Below are 20,644 nucleotides of genomic sequence, written 5' to 3'. Positions count from 1 at the left end.
TGCACTGATAATGAGTTATAAACGTATCCATTGAGATAAACTGACGCAAAATAGCTCTTCTGCTTGCACCCAGCCTGAGATCTTTGGTCCAAGATATGCCGTTATGCCTCAGGAGCCAATGGGCTGTCATTCTGTAATAGACAGGGTCAAACTCAGCTGTCAACACTGACACACAAACACGCACACACGCACACTCACACACTCACACACACACACACGCACACACGCACACACATACACATACACATACACACACACACACACACACACACACACACACACACACACACACACACACACACACACACACACACACACACACACACACACACACACCCATACACACATATCGTACAAATATTCTTTTGGAAAGTTAGGTTGAATCTTGGATGTTTCCTCGACATTAAAAGGGACATTTTTTATATTTTGATAATGGATAAATATGTCTATAAAGCAAGCAGTTAAGTGATGCATATTGTTTTGCATATTGTTTTGAAAAGCTTTGAAAAGATCTAACAAACAGCAACACTCAATTTACACATGACAACATCGCTCCAAAACACTCAACTCTTGTTCAACTCTCATCCCCAGATTCCCCGAAGCCTCAGGACCAGAAGATTCATATTCAATTAGCCTGAGCATAATTATATCCCATTAATAAGCAACATAATATTCTCTTTGTTATTAATAAACGGAAACACAGAGCAAAATACAAGTTATTCAACTAAATTCAATCAAGTGCAGACAAACACACCCAAACACACATACCAACACACACATCCCCACACACAAACACACACACACAAGCACACATACACACAAACAAAGTCTGCACGTTGAATTATACATTATTTATTATTTACCTTAACAATAATACTGTACTCATAAGCATTAATCATCAAATAGATTTAATTTCCCTGTCACCAAAAATGTCATTTTGATGCATTAAAATAAATAAACTTTGTCCACATATCGTTTAGTTTATACATCACAGAAAAATACAATGCTATTTTTTACATAGAGTCACAAATATTGGTCAACAGTTAACTTTTTTTTTTCATTTTCAATTCAGTTTGTGAATTCGTCTAATTGCATCACACACATAATGTCCTCTTACTGACAAAGTAAAAGGTTTACATTCACATTTAAGTCCAACGAGTGAACTTGATCTTTTTTCTTTATGTGGAAACAACACAAACATCTTGCATACCATCATAACCAGCCGGGCTGATCCAGCCCCCTCCCAAACATAGGTAGGCAGCAATGGAGGTGGTCTGAAGTGGACAGTGTAACAGAAAGAGACGGGCTAATCATTTTCCAGTGTAACCCTGAACATGCTTTGTCTCTCAATCCGTGTTGAGTGAATATTGAGGATAAATTGCTGAGCTGACGATTCAGGTCACGAAGTCCCAGGTCCCACCCAAAATGAATGCCTAAAAGTATTCATGAATACAAAGATATGCATAAAAAAGAAAGTAAATGACGCATCAAATGTATTTACTGAATTGACGCAAGTAATTTGGTAATGTAAAGCTTGAGTGACATTGCTTTGTTCAATTGAAGCAGACGTTTTTGCAACGACAGGCAAAAAAACTCGCTCTGATTTAAGGATCTAGCTTTATGCAACTGAGGGGGAGTCATATTTCCTGGTTGATCAGCCTATGGAAAGCACTGTAGGTTGGCGGTTGAGCTCGCTCATTACAAGCTCATCCTACCCAACTCACGTCCAGATCCAGATGACTTAACACATTGGTAAACTAGTTTTCCAATGTTGGTTTAGTATGCACTACTTGGTGTCAACAAACAACTGCCAAATGGAATGCTATTTAACAAGACAATCACAAAGAAATGAACGTAAAGATAATCACACAAATACTTGCATGCACAAGGATTATATCTGGGAGACCATTTTCAAATCTTATTTTGGTACTCATTTTTCAGTTGTTATCCATTTCCAATTCAATATTAATACATGTGTATATGGCTGCATAATTTAATAGTGCCTATCATGTTGAACCCAAGCCTATCCTGAAGCCGACAAACTGTGCGTATCCTGTAGCAAACTTCTCGCAACATGACCAAAAAGTCCTGTTACATTAACAATGATGCCACAAATGATCATTTGCATGGTGTTATTTTTACCATATAGGCTAGGGATGACTTTATTGTGCCTTCAATACACTACCCAATTGTCGCTAGAATACGAAGAGTGCAAACTATTTCCTTGTCACATAAAAACGAATCATTACATTTGTATGTTTGGCAGGCATCCAAGTTTGAGTGAAAATAACACTTACGAAGCAAACAGTGACCTGGGTCATTAAAGCGAGTAAGTTATTAGCGCTTGTGTTATTGATATACCTTTGCATATTAAAACCAAGCTTGAATAAAAGATTAAGTAAAAATAAAGAGTGTGATAAGAAAGAAAACAACTTTTGCTGAAAAAATACCTGTTATTTTCTTTAGCTTTGTCAGTACAACACAAAAACGGTCAGACGTTCATCAATCTGGAAATGGAACTAACACTGATAATTCAACACGATATATCAATTTACAAAGATAGAAGAAACATTATTGCTCTATTAAAGGTGCTGTAGGTAAGATATAAGAGATTTTATTTGAGTGTCATTAAAAAAAAAGAAGATATTCAGCAATCAAAATTCGCTGTGACAATATCTGTTCCGAGTTGACTTTAACTGCCTCTGTATCATCCAATTCAGAAATATAGCCATTTCTGACCACTCAAGGCATCTCTTTCCTGATTGGATCAGGGAATCTGTCTTGCCTGTCAATCACAGGTGCATGAAATCCAACACATTTCAATGACAATGAAAGATATGAAGGGAACGAGGGAGCCTAGGAAGGAGGAAGGGACGTTATTTTTTTTCTGCTCACACTCTTTACATCTCCAGAGTCATACCTACAGCGGCTTTAAAAAATAACATTCTATATATAACCATACTATCCTCCATTGATCATCAGGGTATCATCAGAGGCAGATGCATACCCATAAACACACAAAACAATTACACCTTAACCTAAAGACATGTTTTGATATTGCACTTTGTTTCTTCTTTATATCTGTTCCTGCCTGCATTCACTGTAGAAGCACTTTAAAATAATTTGTGGCAGTAGTATATTTAAGAGATGAATTTGATTGAATTCAAATGGGTGCATGGACTTGTACGATTTTCATGATTTAAAAGTCTGGTTCCTAGTGACACCAGCTCTCCCCAGCAGAGCAAGAACAGAAGGAACAGGGAAGCACCACATACTCGGCATGATACACACTTGTAGAGTTGGTTTGAAGACGAAGCAGATCCTTCTCAGCGTGCCTACCCTAAGTGACCTTTGTGAGTTTTGAAAATGGATGCTTATGCCTCCAACCATGTTTCCGCTCGTTTCCTTCTATTATTCGTTGTGCAATGATTCCCCACTGGACTCTCCGTCATCGCTTAGTACGTCAGTGTTGGTGAAAGTCCCCGCAAGAGCGCCTCCGAGGGCCTGTCTGACCGGCGCCAACTCTGAAAGGATAATGTTGTCCTGGTTCCCAACCAGCGTGGTCTTGTCCATGACCTCTTTGCTGTGTACAGCGTCCAGAAAGTCATACTTATGCGAAACCGTTCCGCTCTCAAAGAGATACTTGGTCAGATAGGAGAATGCTACGTTGGCCACGAATGATGCCAACATGGATATGGACTTGAACGGGAATCTCTGCTGGACATAGTGTTCTACATCACCGGTGAGGTGGTGGATCTTCTCCTGGGCCACCCAGCCGGGGTAGTAGATGAAAGGTGGGAGTTTGAGGTAGGGTTCCCCGCCCCCAATGCGTAGCAACAGGCCAAAGACATAGCCGGCCACGGAGCCGTACGTATTGGTACCTTTGATGAAGAGCACACAGATGAGCTGTGGGAATATGATAACGTACACCAGGTCTGAGCTCAGGTACCACAAGCCATACACTGTTCCGGTCAGCAGTGCCATAGCAGTGGCTAAACTTCCAAAAACAAAGATAGTGATGCGCATCACCCAAACAATCTCCCGATCTGACGCCTGGGGAAAGGGAATGATGGGCAAAGAGTCAGATCAGAGAAGCAATCACAGTGGGAAGTTAACAACTACCATCAATTCTAGATTTATATTTTCATGACCTCACACAGATCAACAAACATAGTGTATACTCTCCGCTTATTAACAAAAAAACTAAAACCCAGAATATAATTTGATTTGTTCACTGATGTTCACCACAATCTGGTGTCGTTTACCAGCGCTTGCTTGCGTCTGCTCTTACCGACTGTCGGAAAGCCAGGTGATAGATGTTCCTCGCAAACATAGAGCTGGCCGAGAGAATCGATGAGTCGGCAGAGGACATTACAGCCGCAGACACTGCACCCAGCCCGAAGAAGGAAATGTAGGATGGGCAGAGGTGCTGGAGAACAATTGGAAGGATCATGTCTGACTGATCCTTATCTTTTGGAGGGATGGCCCCATATGAGGTCTGGTTCCAATCTGGCATAAGAAGCACAAAGACTAGTTTAATAATCGTTAAAAAAGGGAGATCATAACAGAATTATAAAATGAGTATACCTAAATGAAATACATTTTATTCGTTGGATATACATTCAAGAATTTCCAGAAACGATATAAATCCTGATTTCCGTATCGTTTCCATGTATTCTGCACTGCAGAACATTCTGTCCCTAGTTCTTTCCTTAGACTTCTCTCTTGTGACCCCCAAACTATCCCAACCCAAGCAGATGTTTTTCCGCCTGGACTGAGATGAAGCAGCCACATTAATGAGTATCTTTACATGTTATATTCAACTCAGTAATCCAACTGCCAAAGCAAGTCAGCTCTTTAGCTTAAGCACATGAAGGGACAGGAGTATTGCTGTCTGAAAATGGAAAGACTTAAGCTTTGATTGTATGCAATTTTGATATAAGCATCAACCAAATGGCATGGATTCCTTTTGATTTATATGGTATGACATATATAACATTTTCATTTAAATATATTATAAACTATTTTACCATTATTAAGTCATTGAGCAGACGCTTTTCAGCAAAAGTACTTCCTGTACAGCTCATACGAAGCATGTAGGGGTAAGGGGGTATCTTGCTCAAGGTGGACCACAGGTTAGACTGCAGACATTTGAGTTGAACCCAGTTATTTTGGCGTGGGGGGGAGGGGGGGGGGGGGGGGGGGCTAAAACCCTGATCACAAGAACGTCCTGTCCCTACGATAGACCGCGCTCCACACTTGACTTAACATGACTTAATTTCTTTACCTGTGGAGGCGCCAATTGCTCCTATCAGGACAGATGGCACAGCCATGACCAGGCATCCGAAGGCGGCAAGGAATGACAGCACCTGTGCATAGGTAGCTGAAGAGGCAGACAGAACCCGTTGAAAATACACCTGCCAGGGAATCCCCCCCAACATCTAGAAATAAAAACAAAAACAGTTGTGCATCGGCAGCATAGAAATACTCTCGGAACAATTGCGATGCTTGATTTTTTCATCCTTGATGCTTGATTTTTTATACCGTCCCTTTATACAAAGGGACGGTAACAGTGCATGGCAAATCCAGTGGAAGCATGAGCTCACCAGCAGAAAGAAGTTGTCCGCCCACAGCCATGCGTCCTCTGGTTCAATTTTGCCAAGCCAGGCTGTCTGGTAAATCGCCTTTTTGGCTGATACACCAATATCTGCTACGGCAGGATTTGCCAGTGCAAAAGGCACACTGATCCACTGAAGGGGAGAGGGGGAGACAATTGGCACAATTGATCAACAATCAATCCTCCACATGTGTGACATGTCCTTCATTCCACTGGTGTTGTTGACGAGGAACCAACGCTCAAAACTCACCAGTCCCAAAAAGATACAGAAGAGCTGCACCACGTCTGTGTAGGCCACTGAGTAGAGACCTCCCACCAAGGTGTAGAAGATGGCGATCATGGCGGAGATGATGACGGACATGTTGATGTCAATGTCCACGATGACACTCAAGGTAGCCCCTGGTTGCAACAACAGACGGTACCAGTCTGTCCATTGTTTCATGTGACATGTAGGCCCATTTATTTGAACATTGTCTGAATACAATTTTTCTAATAATTGTATTGGACTAAATAACCTACATTATTGTGATCATATATAGATATTAATAACATCCAAACTCTAGAACTAAGTAACCTTAGCATGTTTTATTCAGGCTGGTGGCACATATTTAGGTTGAGCCTAGTCTACAAGAGGTAACAATGTATGGATAACATGTTGGGGAATAATATGCTTGTATTACCTACCCAGTGCAGACAAAATGGCAGCAGACCAAAATATTTCCCCCATCAACGCAGGAATAAAGAGCAAGCCTCCCATTCTTTTGCCGTATATTTGCTGGAAGGGATCGAGCATGGTGACGTATCCACGGGAGCGCATTGGTTTGGCGAAGAACAGGCCACCTAAAGGGATGCGTACGGAGCTATGAGAACCACGCATTTCATCACGATTCTACATTTTTTTTCGAAGTGAATGTTTACACACAATGTTTTTTTTTGTGTGTATTAATTTGTGTGTAAACATGAAGTTAACGGGTACAGCTTCCTTACCCACAACCAAGCTCATCGCGTAACCAAACGGAGCCTGCGCCCAAGCCAGACCGAAGTCTGGCAGGTACACGTACTCCGCCGTGCCGTTGATGTATCCTCCGCCGACCCAAGTGGCTGTAGGACAAGGACACAATCAACATATCCTAAAGGCATCGCTTGGAGGAAAGCTACGTGGTGTTTCATAGGGGGCACCGTTGGCCCTGACGCGGACGTCTTCATTAGAACCGCTTGTAATGCGTAAAATGGCACATGCCTGGAAGTATGATTGTGAAGCCCTTGATTTTAAAGTTATAAATAATACATTAATTGGGCTGGAAATGAGAATCCACCTCAGGGCTTTCAAATTAAGAAATAAGCATAATGATACGTGTGACTCTTGTCTGGATCCAACCTTTAGTCGCCTTCAGAATTAGATTAGGGAAATTCAACTATAGTCTGTGGGTCTATGTGACAGCAGTAAAACATATATGATGCTCGATCACTATTGAGCAGTCCATGTCACAACAAACTGCCAGAATATGTCGAATAAGTAGTGAATAAGTAAAGCATGGTTCACACCAGTCATGGTGAAACCTCCCACGAAAAGCCCAATGTCTCTCCCGCCGACCATGATGATCTCACTGCGGTCCGAGCCTTCTCCAACCCCGGAGTCTTTGTTCTTCCAGGCTGCCCAGATGCCCACGCAGAGAATGAGCAGATAGAAGATCACGATGGCCACGATGCCCTCTGCGTGGATGGCCATAACGCAACCCAAAAACTAAGTTCTGTGCGCAGGAGAATCCAAACCTGAGGGAAAAAGAGTACGATTTATACCCCATCGCTCAGATCTTTGCACAAAGTCTGAATCATGTTATCTTTTAGATGACATTTTTACTACTTGAACTCTTTTGGAACCGTAGGCCTACATATTGGAGGTGTTGCATCGATCTTGGACAGGTTGGGATATTTTATTACATTATCTAAATACTGGATTGCGACTCTTCACAGAGTTGTTTGCTTCTTTTCTGAGGGTGCTTTACTATAATGACTACATTTAATTAGTGTACAACTGTGAGCGTCTCTAATGTGTGGAGATAATGTTCCGAGCGCATCCACGTTTAGTCACGGAGTCAGAAGATGGAAAGACATGAGGAAAGGTTGGACCATCTCATCCACAACTGGTTTATTCCCAGTGTTACATTTATAAACTGGCTCCAGGTTCCTTATACTGTTATCGACAGGCGTTACGCCAATACAACAGGACTACTAACCCAAGTAAGCTCCAGTAAAGATTAATATTTTTTACACTTGCATCAAACAAATAATTTTAAAGCTATTATTCCTTACCTTTGTAGAAATGACCCTTCAAACAGTATGGCTTGGGGTTGGATATCCAAAAAAGGAACAATATATTTATAGCTCTATGTTTATTTTAAATACTAAAATATTAAGGAAGATAACCGGGGTTCGAAACACTCGGTAAGTCTCTTTTCTTGTTTAGAAGTGATCACCGTCACCAGAATCAACCAGAGCGCCTGGTCACAGCGCTGGAGCAGCGAGAGGAGCCGGTTTGGGGTGGGGGGGGGGGTTGGAAGTGGTCGCGTTGTGTGTGTGTGTGTGTGTGTGTGTGTGTGTGTGTGTGTGTGTGTGTGCGTGTGCGTGTGCGTGCGTGCGTGCGTGCGTGTATGTGTGTGTGTGTGTGCGGCTGGGGGAGAAGCGTGGAGGGAGGTGAATGGTGGCTGCGTGGAAAACGCCTGACATGTGGATTCCGTGGTGAAGGCAGAGAACAGCGAATGCACCGTACATGCCAGAGACCTCCTGCCAGCTATGGGGTTATTTTTTGTCTTTCAACGGTGTACCCTCTTAAGTGGCCTACATGGAATGTCTTTTTGCAGTTTATATTTTATGTTCGACCCGTAGGTGGGATGATTGCGAATGTTACAATTTCTACATTTTTTCTATGAGGCGATCTAAAATGGTAGGGGCGATGTTTAAACTTTATTCTGAAATAGACTACGATCGCCTACCGTTAAGAATAACAACAATAAAAAAATAAATAATTGAATGATCAATTGCTCAATCCCATCACATATCACCAATTATGTACTAGAGAAATTAGAACTGAACGAAGAATACCTACATTCAGTATGCTAACAGTGTGTTAGATGGAGATTGAGAGGACATAAAAAAATACATGCAGATGCCGACATTTTAACATTATGTGGTCGAGAAAACCAACATAAACATCGCACTTAATAAGGGCAAATCACGCGCTTTCTTAGAAAAAAGGCAAAAAGTGAGCAACACATTGGGTCCAATTCATGAACAGACTCCGTTGGCTGCATTCCAAGGATACTTTTGAAATAGTTATATTTATCTATTACTATTGAAGTGGATTTAGATATTGTGGAGGAATTAGGCTACCAGAGCCCCTAACATTGGCGAGAGACTTCAGCACCTAGGACAGCGACCGTTCCCCCACAGATGACAACGCTGAGATCCTCAATGACCAATATTACTCAGCACAGCTTCTGCAAGTTTGGCAATAAGCCTCGCTTGCAACCACTACTTATCTTAATACCAGAACCATGAACCAGACAGTCTCTCTTCAGCCAGAGCAAGAGGTCACATTGCACACCAGTTAACACACCAGAGACCGGGCGGGGTAAGCAGCCACAATGGCCACACCAAATGTATGTTTTGGATTACTTGCGGTCTTATTTAAGAAAGAGAATGCCAATGATATGCTGTCCTGTCCAGTCCCGTCTGCCTAATCTGGCTGGACTGATGGCACTGATAAAAAAATAACCTTCCACATGATGTGGTCAAGCTGGGGCGGAGACACATCCAGACCCTTGGACTACCAGAGACCCAAGGGCAAAGGACCTTTACCCTACCCCGGTACAACCCGTGGCTGGAAATCCCTAAATTGTCCGGTGGCACCCCAACCCCGAATCAGGACAACCATTCTTGGTACCTCTGTTGTCAGGAAGGCCAGCTATCCTCAAGCTGCGCTAATTAGGATTTTCCCAGGCAGTCAGTGAACTCCTCCTCACCAGTAAGCCAGGAGAAGACTCAGGTCAAACCTTCTCTCAATTGCAACAGGCTGATGAGGTGGAAGCCCAGATTCCAGGGCGGTTTGCCCCTGACCAGCTGAATGAGTCCAGCCTGTGACTTGCATGGAGGAGTGGATCGGTGATCGAGGAAGAGCTCCAGGGATGGGTGCAGCCACCTTCCCACATTTTGCATTTAAACATGGGTTGCTTTATTGGATTGTTAAAACTAAGGCAGGGATTTTGTGGAACAAATACTGGTGCCATAGACTTATGTATCCATAGTTCTCGACCTAGACAATACTCACCAATCCGGGCTATGGCCAAAGAGAAATCCTATGAGAGAGCAAAGCGGGCAGCCGCACGGGGCGACATTTCTTCGTGGGGGGGGGCGGCATGAAAAAAAATGTGCGCTGCCATCTGCACCGCAAAGGGGTTTTCTATTATCTATCATATCACAGTGTGGGGAAATGGCATATTGGCCCCCTCTGCAGCTGCAGTGCAGGCACCCCTGCTTGCTGAGAAGGTGCACAGACGCTGCGTGAGAAGGGGAAAGGGGGGCACGGCCCGAGGAGCAGTTCACCTCTGGGTCTCCCAAATGGAACGGACAAGCATGGAGGGTGTCACATCATTCAACCCGGGGTGTAATTCAATGTAGAACCACCACTGGGTCCGGGGTGCAGCGGGTATTTCAAGACGACTGTTGCCATTGTGCCAAAAGACCTTCAGGAACCCTCTCATCCGATTGCCTATCATCGAGAGTCCGTTCAGTCAGCTCACGATAGACATTGTTGGCTCCCTCCCTAGGTCAGGCAGAGCAGAGAACATGGAATACCCTGGTAACCAGGCAGCTGTTTCATCTATTGGGAATAGCAAGTTTCTAGTCCAAGTTACTCTCCCAAATGTTCCAGGTAATGAAGCTAAGGCAAATGCACACCTTTGTATACCATACTCAGACAGACAGACTAGTTAAGAGATTCAACCGCACCGAGGGACAGATGTTTTAAACATTAGTTGATCTAGATCAGGGGTCAGCAACCTTTTTAATGTGCAGCGCCAGTTTGACATTTTCTCATTAATGAGTGTGCCTTAAGCAACAATATATTTAATATTAAGCTTAATTATGACACAGCGACCAAAAACATTTCCAGAAGACCTGGAATTGTATTATTTCCATAGTCCACAATCATGCATTAACATTTCAAATGTTTTTTTTGTTGTTATATTTGCAACATGGGCTTACAAATTATAATTACATCTGTCCCATCTTAAAACACCACATTCAGAAACTCATCAAAAACATATTTGCATGCAAAGAAATGCAAAGAACGAGAATATATGAGAATGTTGGAACCATCCACATCAATATCTTTAAGACATGTACAGCTTTGCAAAACCATGTGAAGAGGATGCATAGATGCCACTTGCAACAATATTTAAAATATTTTCTTCTCCATTACTCACAACATAGGTTTAAAAACTATTAATTGATCCCACTTCAGAACACTGCTTTCAGTAACTAATTTAAACATATTTGCACTGGGAGGAAATGCACAAAACAGAATGAAGTGCAAAATAAATCGGTAGTAATGATTAAGCTGCCGCATTGTGCCGCATTTTCTTTTTCAAGTGTGCCAATGATTATGCTGGCACGCGTGCCACTGGTGGCACGCGTGCCTAGGGTTGCCGACCCCTGATCTAGATGGTAAAAATTGGGAACAGTTTTTACCGTATGTCTTTTTTGCCCTCAGAGTAGTTACTCAAAGCTCCTAATGGCTCGAGTCTGGCTCTTGGTCAGCACATGCAGAAAGCCCATGAGGAACAGGCACAGAAAACCAACCCGGATGCAGCAGTCTCAGAGTTCCAGACTGGTGAGAAGGTGAGGGTCCCATTGAATGACAACCAGTTCCTTAAGTGACATAGCCTCTAGGAGGTGGCGGAAAACATTAGCCAAGCAAACTAATGGGTAAGACAGCCGGGCAGGCAGAAAGGCCAGCAAATATCATTTAAATTAGCAACAAATAGCATGAATCTGACCACCAGCCAGACGAATATAGAATGATTTCAGGAAAATGAATGAGGAATCACACTGATATGCTTATCTGATACATCAAATAGATGAACTACTAGAATGATTGAGACAGGCTCGCCTCGTCAGGACCCTAGCTCTAAAAAAGGGGTACTAGCAGGTCACCCTTACCTAGCAGGTAAAATAAAAATGGCATTATCAACCCCGGATGTCCTCAACACATACAGAATACGACCCTCCAGTATCCATTGAGCACCCAAAAACGTCCAAAGAGAAATGGATCTAATCCTGAGACCCCATTAGTATGCATCCGCCAATTTGGATGACATGGTAATCCATAGTGCGGACTGCATGGGTCACTCCCTTGAAGCGGCCAAAATCGGTGCTGCCCAGTTTTGGATGCATTAACAAATGGATATAGGACTGGGTAGTGGTCATGTCTTGTATGTTCATCGAGGCCACTCTGACCGCCACACGGGGGCGCCATATGCACTCCAAATTCAAAGCATATTACTAATGATTTGCCTATTTTGAGAAGGACACTGTGGACAGATCATCTTGACGTGATTATTTTTTATTAAAATCAATACAACAAAACAACTTAAAATAAAATTTAGGCTTGAATAGAACAGACAGACTATTTGTGGTGCTTATCGGGTATAACTCTATTCTTGAAATACGGAGGCAGACAAAAGAGGAAGAATAAATCAATTTTCAACAGTAAAACCAAAGAAATGGAATCAGGGTTTAAAATGTGTTAGTCAAAGTTTATGTTGGAGCTGCTGTCCAAAAATACTACGTTTCATGACATTACATCACTTCAGACATTTCTTTGGTCGGCGTCACATGGCCTGAATAACATTAGATTTCTTTAGTTTGCATCAAAAGTAATTATTATTCCAATTAAGACAATGCTGTCTGATAAACTCTCAGCTCCAATTAAAATATTCCCTAACTTAGGTATAACGTATATGCTATTGAATCTTTTTGGGAAAAATTGCTACTCCAGCCATTCTTCAATTCAGCATTGCAAATATGCTTCTGAAAATCTGTATTTGTATTGAGGAAGAGCCATCATCTGGTAATTTGTTTACACATAATTTTATTTCTTCATCATACAAAACCAACAAGGTTGATTTCTGACATAAATCAAAGATAAGTGGAAAGTGATGAGGAGCCTTAATGAAATAATATTAGTATATATTACTATGTATATTAGAAAAAGTCATTGAGCCTGTAGCCACCTTGGGAGACAGAGAGAACTGAGGGGACACAATTGCCCCTCAGTGCTTCTGGGGGCCTGTAGGACGGAGCAGTGGCCAGTACAGCAGGGGGTGGAGAAGGTGCTGAGGGAAATCCAACCATTTGGTGGGGAGGGGGGTATCTCGTAGGCTGCGGCTGCCTATCGGTGCTACAGCAGAGAGTAAAGGCCCCAATCAGACTCAGGCAGGATGAGGTGTATCCCACATAAATAGCCTGGCCGATCTCATACTTCAACGCACTGGGCAGGAAGGGGTTATAGAAGTCCTGAATAATGCTATGGGTTGTCCATGACACTGGGATCAAGCAGAGTAAACCTGCGCTGAGGAAGCAAACACCTCCCCCCAACAGCAGGCCATTCTTGGTGGATAGAGCATGGGCACACTGAGTACACTTCATCCCCATGACAGCTAGAAGGACAGCTAAGGTGCTGGTGACACAAGAGAGCACCATTAGTGCTCGGGCGGCCTGGAGTGAATAAAGGAATATAATTATAACACAGAAACAAAATGTGGGGGGAAATATTTGATGGTATTCCCAGGTTATAGGGTATCATATAGTGCTGTATTGGTCGCAGCTAATAATAAAACATTACCTGAAGATCTGCCGGAAGAGCCAGGAGGGATCGGTGCAGCTCACACTGGTAAATGCCTGTGCTATGGGACACACATTCCATCCACAGGCCCTTCGTATAGGAGACGGCGGTTATAATGTTGGTGTCCACGTAAGCAGAGCAGCGCCAATGGGGAAGCACTGTTGCTGCGACTGTACCAAGAAAACCCAGCATACCCAGGAAGAACCCAAGCAGCTGAAGAGCCATGGTAGCCACAAAGGCCTCTGTTCTTGCTTGCTGGGCAGCCACAAAAATGTAAGAAGATATAAAAAGATTACGTGTAAATTATCCCAGAATCCATTGTTATTGTAGCCATTGACCGATTTGGAGTGGTTCTTTAGCTGTCTGTGACAATATCTCTGAAAGTGTTCAGTTCTTTAGCTTCTTTCTCCTGTGCGGTCGACTGTATCTGGGAGTAATAAAAGCTGTTTTTAGCCTCTCCTGCTCTCTCGGTACCTCAATGACAATCTGTTTCCCCGGTCCACTGCTCTGCAGAAAGGGAGGTGTTGCGACGTAGAGGAATTAAACATTCACAGAAACCATGCATGCATGCTATTCCAGATTATGGTTAACCAACACTAACTATTACAAATGAAACAACACATTGGTAAAACATGTCTAGCTAAGCTTTTCTACAATAATACTTAAAGGTTGGGTATGGTATTCTCTTTTTTGGACATTTTTGCAAAATTACTTGAAATCCTTATCATAACCCACTTACAGCCACTGAGTTAGAAGTACTGACATGAAAATTAAACAAGTCAATCATCAGTGGAACGGGCAGGGCTCGAAAAACTCCAGCTAATGATTTCCAGACCCACCGAGTGGCATTGGACAGCAAGTACGTCAATCAAACGGTCGTACTGCGTGACCCCTCCCCCTCCCCCGCTCCCCGCGCGTGACCCCTTCGTGCACATACTCAAAGCTTGTGACCCAGAGCAAGCTTCTGTTTGTTGTTATCCTGCGGTAGCTACTGGAGCTAGCTAACCAGCTAATCCACATTTGGACCTAGCACTGGAAGACAACCCTAAACTCCAACCTAGCTAGCCTGGCTCGCTCTCGCGCATCTGTGTTCGTGCTCATGCATGATTTTGCGTCCATGTACTTGGAATGGGTGGAGTCAGAGTCAGAGTTGAAGGAGAGGGGGTAGGACCATTCGAGTTGTGTTTTTTCAAAATCTGCTGGCGTTTCGCAAATCCCATACCCAACCTTTAATACAAATATTGGGCTCGGTTTGTATTAATTAGCACATATTGGTGTTCATTTGCTGGGAACTTACTTAAAATATCCTTAGGACACACAAAGGGTAGTTAGGCATTTATCAATATTAACCATTTAATTTCCTTCCTCCTGACTCTATCAAGAGTGGATACAAAAGGGAAGGACGCAAACAGAATCTACTCCTAATATAGCTAATTTCTGTGATAAATAAATACTCATATTTATTTGTATGTATTTATTTGTATGGCAATGCAACACACCTTTATTATGTATGTGCATAGGCATTACTAAAATATATTAAATATATATCGATCTATATCTATATCTAAATCGATAAAGATATAGATAAGAAAGCAACATAAATGTCTTGCGGAGTGATCTGAACTCTATCACTTGTTGTGCGGAGGCGGTACCGTCCGCCGGGGTCAGCCGGCGCGAGGTACTTCCTGTAGGATTGGCACGGCAGTTTCGCGCCGCTGTAATACAATAATATGCACGTGAATAATTTTGACCAGTCCAGAAACACAGTTAGCTAAACATATTAAAACAAACCAACTAACGTTAATAATTGTATTATTAAAAACTTTTAATTCAAATGACTAGCTTGCTAAAACTCTATTCAACATACTTTAGCTACCTAGTTGTACCTTGCTAGGAGAAGCCGTCGTTATTAATCTGGGTGAACGTCGGCTACTGAAAAGGTTTGGTATTGTCTTCTGTCTTGTGAGATACTTTATGGCACAAATAAGAATCCCCCCTAAACAGATATCTTGTTCATTCTAAATACATTATGGTGTATCAATGAGAACTTTCTACCAACATGTTTACCATCCCTACCTTGTAGGTCAGGACCATGAAAACTCGTAGTCAGTGCAGAAGCGGAGTCAGTTTCTTTGAGAGGCTGCCATCCGAGGTGTTCGACATGATTCTGCGAAGACTCACTGGTGAGCAATAAGGCACAATGACACGTATTTTTTATTTAGTGGTGTGGTGTCTTTATTTGAGTGACATATTTATTCAAAAGTTTGGAAGTCCTTGAAGTAAGCGTTTTCAGCATGGTGTCGAAGGCAATGAGTTGCCAAATTGTGGACCACGTCTCCACCATGGCCTGGGCCAAAAGAATGATCCCTCAAAACTTTCACCACTCAAGATTTCCTGATGACAAGCAATCTACCTATCGACACTACAAAGCTCTAGGTAAGCATTGCCAGTTTGAAAATATCATTGATGTGAAAGCCTGCATTATGTATTTAAATGCACAATGAATGTGGCACAATGGTTTTCTTCCAAGTGACCTTCTTTCTCGTACACTTTATGTGAAAGAGTTGATATTACTTGAATTATGTCTACATATGGGAGAAAATTATTTTTCCCCAATTCACCTTTGTGCCTAGGCTTGTTGTTCAAGAGATGCACCTTGTTATTACCAACCAAGGACAGATTGAAATTTATCCACACAAAGTTCTCAAAGGTAACAATACGTTGGTATTATGGGGTTGTTTCTGTAATATAATTAGTTTACGATGAACAATTTACTTAACAATATATATACAACTTTTCCACTGGAGAAATTATGCAACATAGACTTAAACATTGTCAAATCAATTTCTTTGTAGATCCCATGTTTCATGATGCAGTGTAAGCCTACTGCAGCTAGCTGCCTTGGCTTCTCCAGCTATGGTGTCTTCCTTCAGGTCAAAACCCGCACAAACATGCAGAAAACCAATCCCATTTCATTTAAAATTGTAATAACAACACTTGCATCATGTTTTTCTTTATAGTAGATCACATTTGAGCAAAAATTTTTAATGGACAACACTAAGAACATTATATGTATTAAGTATTTATCTAACTTTTACATTATTGCTTTTAAGACCCTTATTGCAGGATGGAATGAGCTGGAATGCCACAGAGTGTTCATCTTCCTGTGCGACTTCACAGACCTTCCAAGAAAAATGGAGATTGTAGTCAATGGAAGACCAGGTGTGAACAGGTTTAGCAGGTGTCTATAGTTACACCGGAATAATGTTTTTATTGTGGGTTTAAATGGAACTTTCCAAGGTAATGTCGGGGGTGGAAACAGATAGTTATATTGTCCTAGCAATATGACATTTTGACCATTATAATAGATACAAAATGATCAACATAACTAAATGCTGTAGGTAAGATTCAAGAGCTTTAATTTGAGTGTCATTTTTTGCCATAGCCACCGGTCATTAGTGAGTTAAATGCTGTTTGGATATTGGTTCTAGTTGACCTCGCAAAATTTAGATTTAAGTCCGGACCAGGCTCAGACCAATCAGACCAATTGGGGCATCTCTTCCATTATTATGAGGAACTTGCCTGCAAATCACAGGTGCGAGAAATGTAAAACTGGGTTTTACATTACTGGGTTGTTTATTTTCAAAGTCTCGTTCTCTTCTGCTCTCTTTTCATTCTCTCTTTACAACTCTCAAATCTTACGTACAGCATCTTTAAGAGTTGACTTTCACTGTTTTGAATGGTCTTGTCTTCTGAAACGAACCAGATATTAAACTTTGCACTTCACAATGAATATTAGGCCTTAGCTGGGCAGCAATTGACTTACACAATTGGGCACAGCCTTATATTATTAAAAATGCAAACATTAAATACACAAGTGACACTCTTGCTCTCTTCGCGCTTGTTGAATATGGTTGATAAAAGTAAAGCAAAAACGTCTCTCCTCTAAGAAATGCCTAAAGCTAATTTAGATCCTCTATTTTGGATACAACGAATACCTTTAATATGTCTAAATAAGTATGGATATTGAGTGCCAGCAAATTGACCTATCCAAAGCAATCATATTGGGCATTCTTCATACAGTTTTTCCCTAACCCTAACCCTCTCTTTGCAGGAGCGAGTCGATACCTAGAGCTGCAAATTAGACAGTTCTGTCGTCAGGTTCTCCTTGACCCATGGTCAAGCCGCAAAGAATGTGGGTTTTGGCTGACACAAATCCTGAAGCCCTGGCCCATGGTTAGCCAGGCACGTCTGCTCTTCATCCTGTACGGGCCCTTGCTACCAGATGGTGAGTCAGCTAAAGGCATTTTCCCTTTAAATGTTAGTTGTAAACTTACAAGATCAACTTCTTCATCTCATAATTATAGAGTCATGATTGTAGGTGACCATTTATTAAGCCTTCCATTTTTTTACCTAGAGGCTAATATGTCCTACAGTAAAACTCATTAAACCTCTGCCCTTCCTCCAGGTTCTCTTGGCTGGCAGCAGCTGACAAGTACTGTGCTGTCAAGCAGTGCCCTTTCGGACCTGGCCAAGGCTGTTCTCCTGCTTCATACAGACTTGGAACTCAAAGACTGGAACACTAGCACCATCTTGGCCATCCTTGAAGAGATTAGGGGTACCCATAGTGCAGACAAAGAAACAAAACAAATAAAAACGAAATAATTGTATTTAAAAATGATACTGAGGATGCATTGTACACTGCAACAGCCCTTTCGTAGGGTATTATAATACTTTTATTTGTATTTTAAAGTAATATTGAGTGCAGAGTCTGACTGCTTTTAATTTAAATGGAATATTTATACCATTTTGAATATTTCTTAAAATGTCAGAACCTTCAAGAAACAAGTGACCTGTTAAACACAATATCCTGAAGAGTGTTTGTGTCTCTGTCCACATTGCCCTAGTCCTGCCACAGGTTTGGCGTGTGGAGAACGTAGCTCGGCTGCTGGTCCTGTGCGGCACCACTCTGTGCTACAGCGTCCTGGCTAACAAGGCCCACAATGGAAGGCTCTTTGAGATTTCAAAACTCCTTGTTTATCTTATCCTGGTAAGAATGTCCTCCCTAATACAGATCAAAAAAGATACGTTTAAAGCCTCATACCTACCACAATCCCTCAATATTATCCTCCTTTTGTGTTTATCCAACCTATGTATACTTGTATTTACATGTCAAATATTTTGTTTATCTTTTCACCGTGGCAATTTTCTGGGCTGATTACTTCAGTGTTTGTGTGGTCCCTCACTTAGGTGTGTGAAAAGGATGGCTACTGCATGAGCTGGGTGGTGACGCTGGTTCAGCAGGTATGCAAGGTCTTCACCGCTGCTGCTGACAAGTGGTCCTTCATCCAAAGCCTAGAAAACATGTTTTCTGAGGTTACCATGGAAATATACGAGGCCTCCCTTGCAGGTGAGTTGCCTTCTTAATGTAATGTAATTGGCCCTTCAATTCAGTTTAAATAAGGGGAAGACAGGTGCGTCACATCAACCCTTAATCAGCAGGTGACTGGGTAACGCTAATCAGCCAATCACAGGTTTGTTTGCACGCATAGCAGCATTTTGTCATACAAAAAACGTTAAATTCAAACATCGCACCGACCGGCATATCAATACAGAAGTCACGTGATCTTAAAGAGACAGTGTCCCTATAACACAGAACGCAAACATGTCAATAACTCAATATGGTGAATTATGTCTATAGAGTCCACCACAAGACTACACTTTGTTGGTCAAATGTAATAGTACCCTCCTCCTTGAGCCTCCCGAAATGTCTCTACACTTTGTTGCTCAAACTTAATATTACCCTCCTCCTTGAGCCTCTCAAAATGTCTTGCGATATTGATATCCCCCCCTCCCCCCTGCAGACTTTTTTAGTTGTTTTATTTTTCTTATGTTTTGTGTGTATGCTATGTGTGACTGTAGGCTATTTCTGCCTGTCTTGGTCAGGACACTGGAAGAGATTTTTAATCTCAATGATGATTATTATTTTCAACTAACCAATAGTAGTTGCCATGCATTTTAAAATGTCAATGCACTATTCAGCCCTGAATAACAGTAAAAGCTATTTAATAATTGATTGGCATGCATAGCATATTACACTTTCCATTGAACAATTAACCTTGTTACCATAAATTGACTAATTTTATAATGTGATCAAATGCTCACACTCTAGCTGCTTTCAGACACACGTTTAAGTCCTGATATTCTCCTGATGGGCCGTATGTGTGAACAACATATCCGTACATTTGATCCCTGAAAATTGCCTGAATAATACTGCCCCTGAGGTAGCATTTTCTCTGTAGGAAATGTAAATTACCTTATATGTGAATGAGGAGTAGAAAGTCTGTATTTCTCACACCACCCCCTAAATGATAATCAGCCTGTTGCCTTTTGTCCGCTGAATGGTTAAAATATATTAAATTGTTGAGTCTTGTGGTGAAGGAATGTTATACGTTGTACAATTATAGTCAAAATGTTATTATGAAATTTGTTACATTATCGACTGGGGTTTCCACATTATTGCTACGGCTTTAATTACTACTAGAAGTTGAGCGCGCGCAATGCACGCACAAAAACCCTAGTTGTTATAAAGAATATTATAAGACTATTATATTTCAATTCTGTCGTGTTTCGGGTTGTTTGAATTACATGGTGTTACTGAACCTTTGCAAATGAAGGTTCTCATGGAACAGAAGGTTGCTGTTTTAGTGCTTCTGGATTGTGTAAAGAGAAACATGGATTATGAACATGGATCAACGCCTTATATTACATATGTATTGACGGGGAAAACTGATCTGTTTCCTAGGAAACCCACAGGAGGACTTGGAGAGCTTCCAAACGCTGTGTTCCATCCTCGGCTCCAGCGCACACTTTCACACAGAGATACTTCACATGTTCCTCAAAGAGTAACGCTAGGAGTTCAGAGGTGGGCTCATTCATTCAGGAGGAAATGTCAGCAGGAAGTCTGCTTAGGGGGGTGAATGAACCACGCAAATTAGATTGAGCGGCATTCAATTATATGTTAAGAACCTTAGCAATGGACAAAGTTTATAATATTGCCTGATTTCTTAGACAGCATATATTTATTACATATTTATTCAGTGTGTGTGTATATATATATATAT

The 20,644-nt window shown here is 41.7% G+C and overlaps 2 protein-coding genes across 3 annotated transcripts; one reads left to right on the top strand and one right to left on the bottom strand.

Annotated features, from left to right (window-relative positions):
- Window positions 1–975: 975 nt before the first annotated feature.
- LOC132448724 (high-affinity choline transporter 1-like) lies at window positions 976–8,137 on the bottom strand. The gene is made up of 9 exons (XM_060040220.1): window positions 7,931–8,137; window positions 7,163–7,390; window positions 6,605–6,718; window positions 6,302–6,457; window positions 5,868–6,016; window positions 5,607–5,750; window positions 5,288–5,441; window positions 4,292–4,509; window positions 976–4,053 (listed from the first exon to the last, which is right to left on the bottom strand). Exons 2-9 carry the CDS (start codon window positions 7,344–7,346, stop codon window positions 3,412–3,414), a joined length of 1,761 nt encoding a protein of 586 aa, XP_059896203.1. The 5' UTR covers window positions 7,347–7,390; window positions 7,931–8,137; the 3' UTR covers window positions 976–3,411.
- A 618-nt stretch (window positions 8,138–8,755) lies between these two features.
- Window positions 8,756–20,642, top strand: LOC132448386 (F-box only protein 47-like). 2 transcript variants are annotated; one of them, XM_060039608.1, is made up of 12 exons: window positions 8,756–9,805; window positions 11,388–11,515; window positions 15,604–15,703; window positions 15,792–15,956; window positions 16,154–16,230; window positions 16,376–16,453; window positions 16,634–16,742; window positions 17,635–17,808; window positions 17,989–18,138; window positions 18,428–18,570; window positions 18,771–18,930; window positions 20,326–20,642. In XM_060039608.1, exons 2-12 carry the CDS (start codon window positions 11,438–11,440, stop codon window positions 20,427–20,429), a joined length of 1,338 nt encoding a protein of 445 aa, XP_059895591.1. In that variant the 5' UTR covers window positions 8,756–9,805; window positions 11,388–11,437; the 3' UTR covers window positions 20,430–20,642. The 2 variants fall into 2 exon arrangements, with proteins under 2 accessions (XP_059895591.1, XP_059895592.1); XM_060039609.1 differs by lacking the exons at window positions 8,756–9,805; window positions 11,388–11,515 and adding an exon at window positions 15,183–15,460 and having other exon boundaries at window positions 20,326–20,640.
- Window positions 20,643–20,644: the final 2 nt, after the last annotated feature.

Source organism: Gadus macrocephalus, chromosome 20, assembly GCF_031168955.1.
Source record: "Gadus macrocephalus chromosome 20, ASM3116895v1".
NCBI classification, from domain to species: domain Eukaryota; kingdom Metazoa; phylum Chordata; class Actinopteri; order Gadiformes; family Gadidae; genus Gadus; species Gadus macrocephalus.
The sequence above is the reverse complement of the archived record's forward strand: the minus strand, read 5'-3'. Positions and strand labels throughout refer to the sequence as shown.

Bases quoted from the DNA above. Each gene is read 5' to 3' on its own strand.
- LOC132448724 (XM_060040220.1), bottom strand. From the start codon at position 7,346: ATGGCCATCCACGCAGAGGGCATCGTGGCCATCGTGATCTTCTATCTG. The intron at 6,719-7,162 runs GTGTGAACCATG...CTTGTCCTACAG, and splicing joins GGGAGGTTTCACCATGACTG to CCACTTGGGTCGGCGGAGGA. The intron at 4,054-4,291 runs GTAAGAGCAGAC...CCCTTTCCCCAG, and splicing joins ACCTGGCTTTCCGACAGTCG to GCGTCAGATCGGGAGATTGT.
- LOC132448386 (XM_060039608.1), top strand. From the start codon at position 11,438: ATGCAGAAAGCCCATGAGGAACAGGCACAGAAAACCAACCCGGATGCA. The intron at 16,231-16,375 runs GTAACAATACGT...ATTTCTTTGTAG, and splicing joins TCCACACAAAGTTCTCAAAG to ATCCCATGTTTCATGATGCA. The intron at 17,809-17,988 runs GTGAGTCAGCTA...CCCTTCCTCCAG, and splicing joins CGGGCCCTTGCTACCAGATG to GTTCTCTTGGCTGGCAGCAG.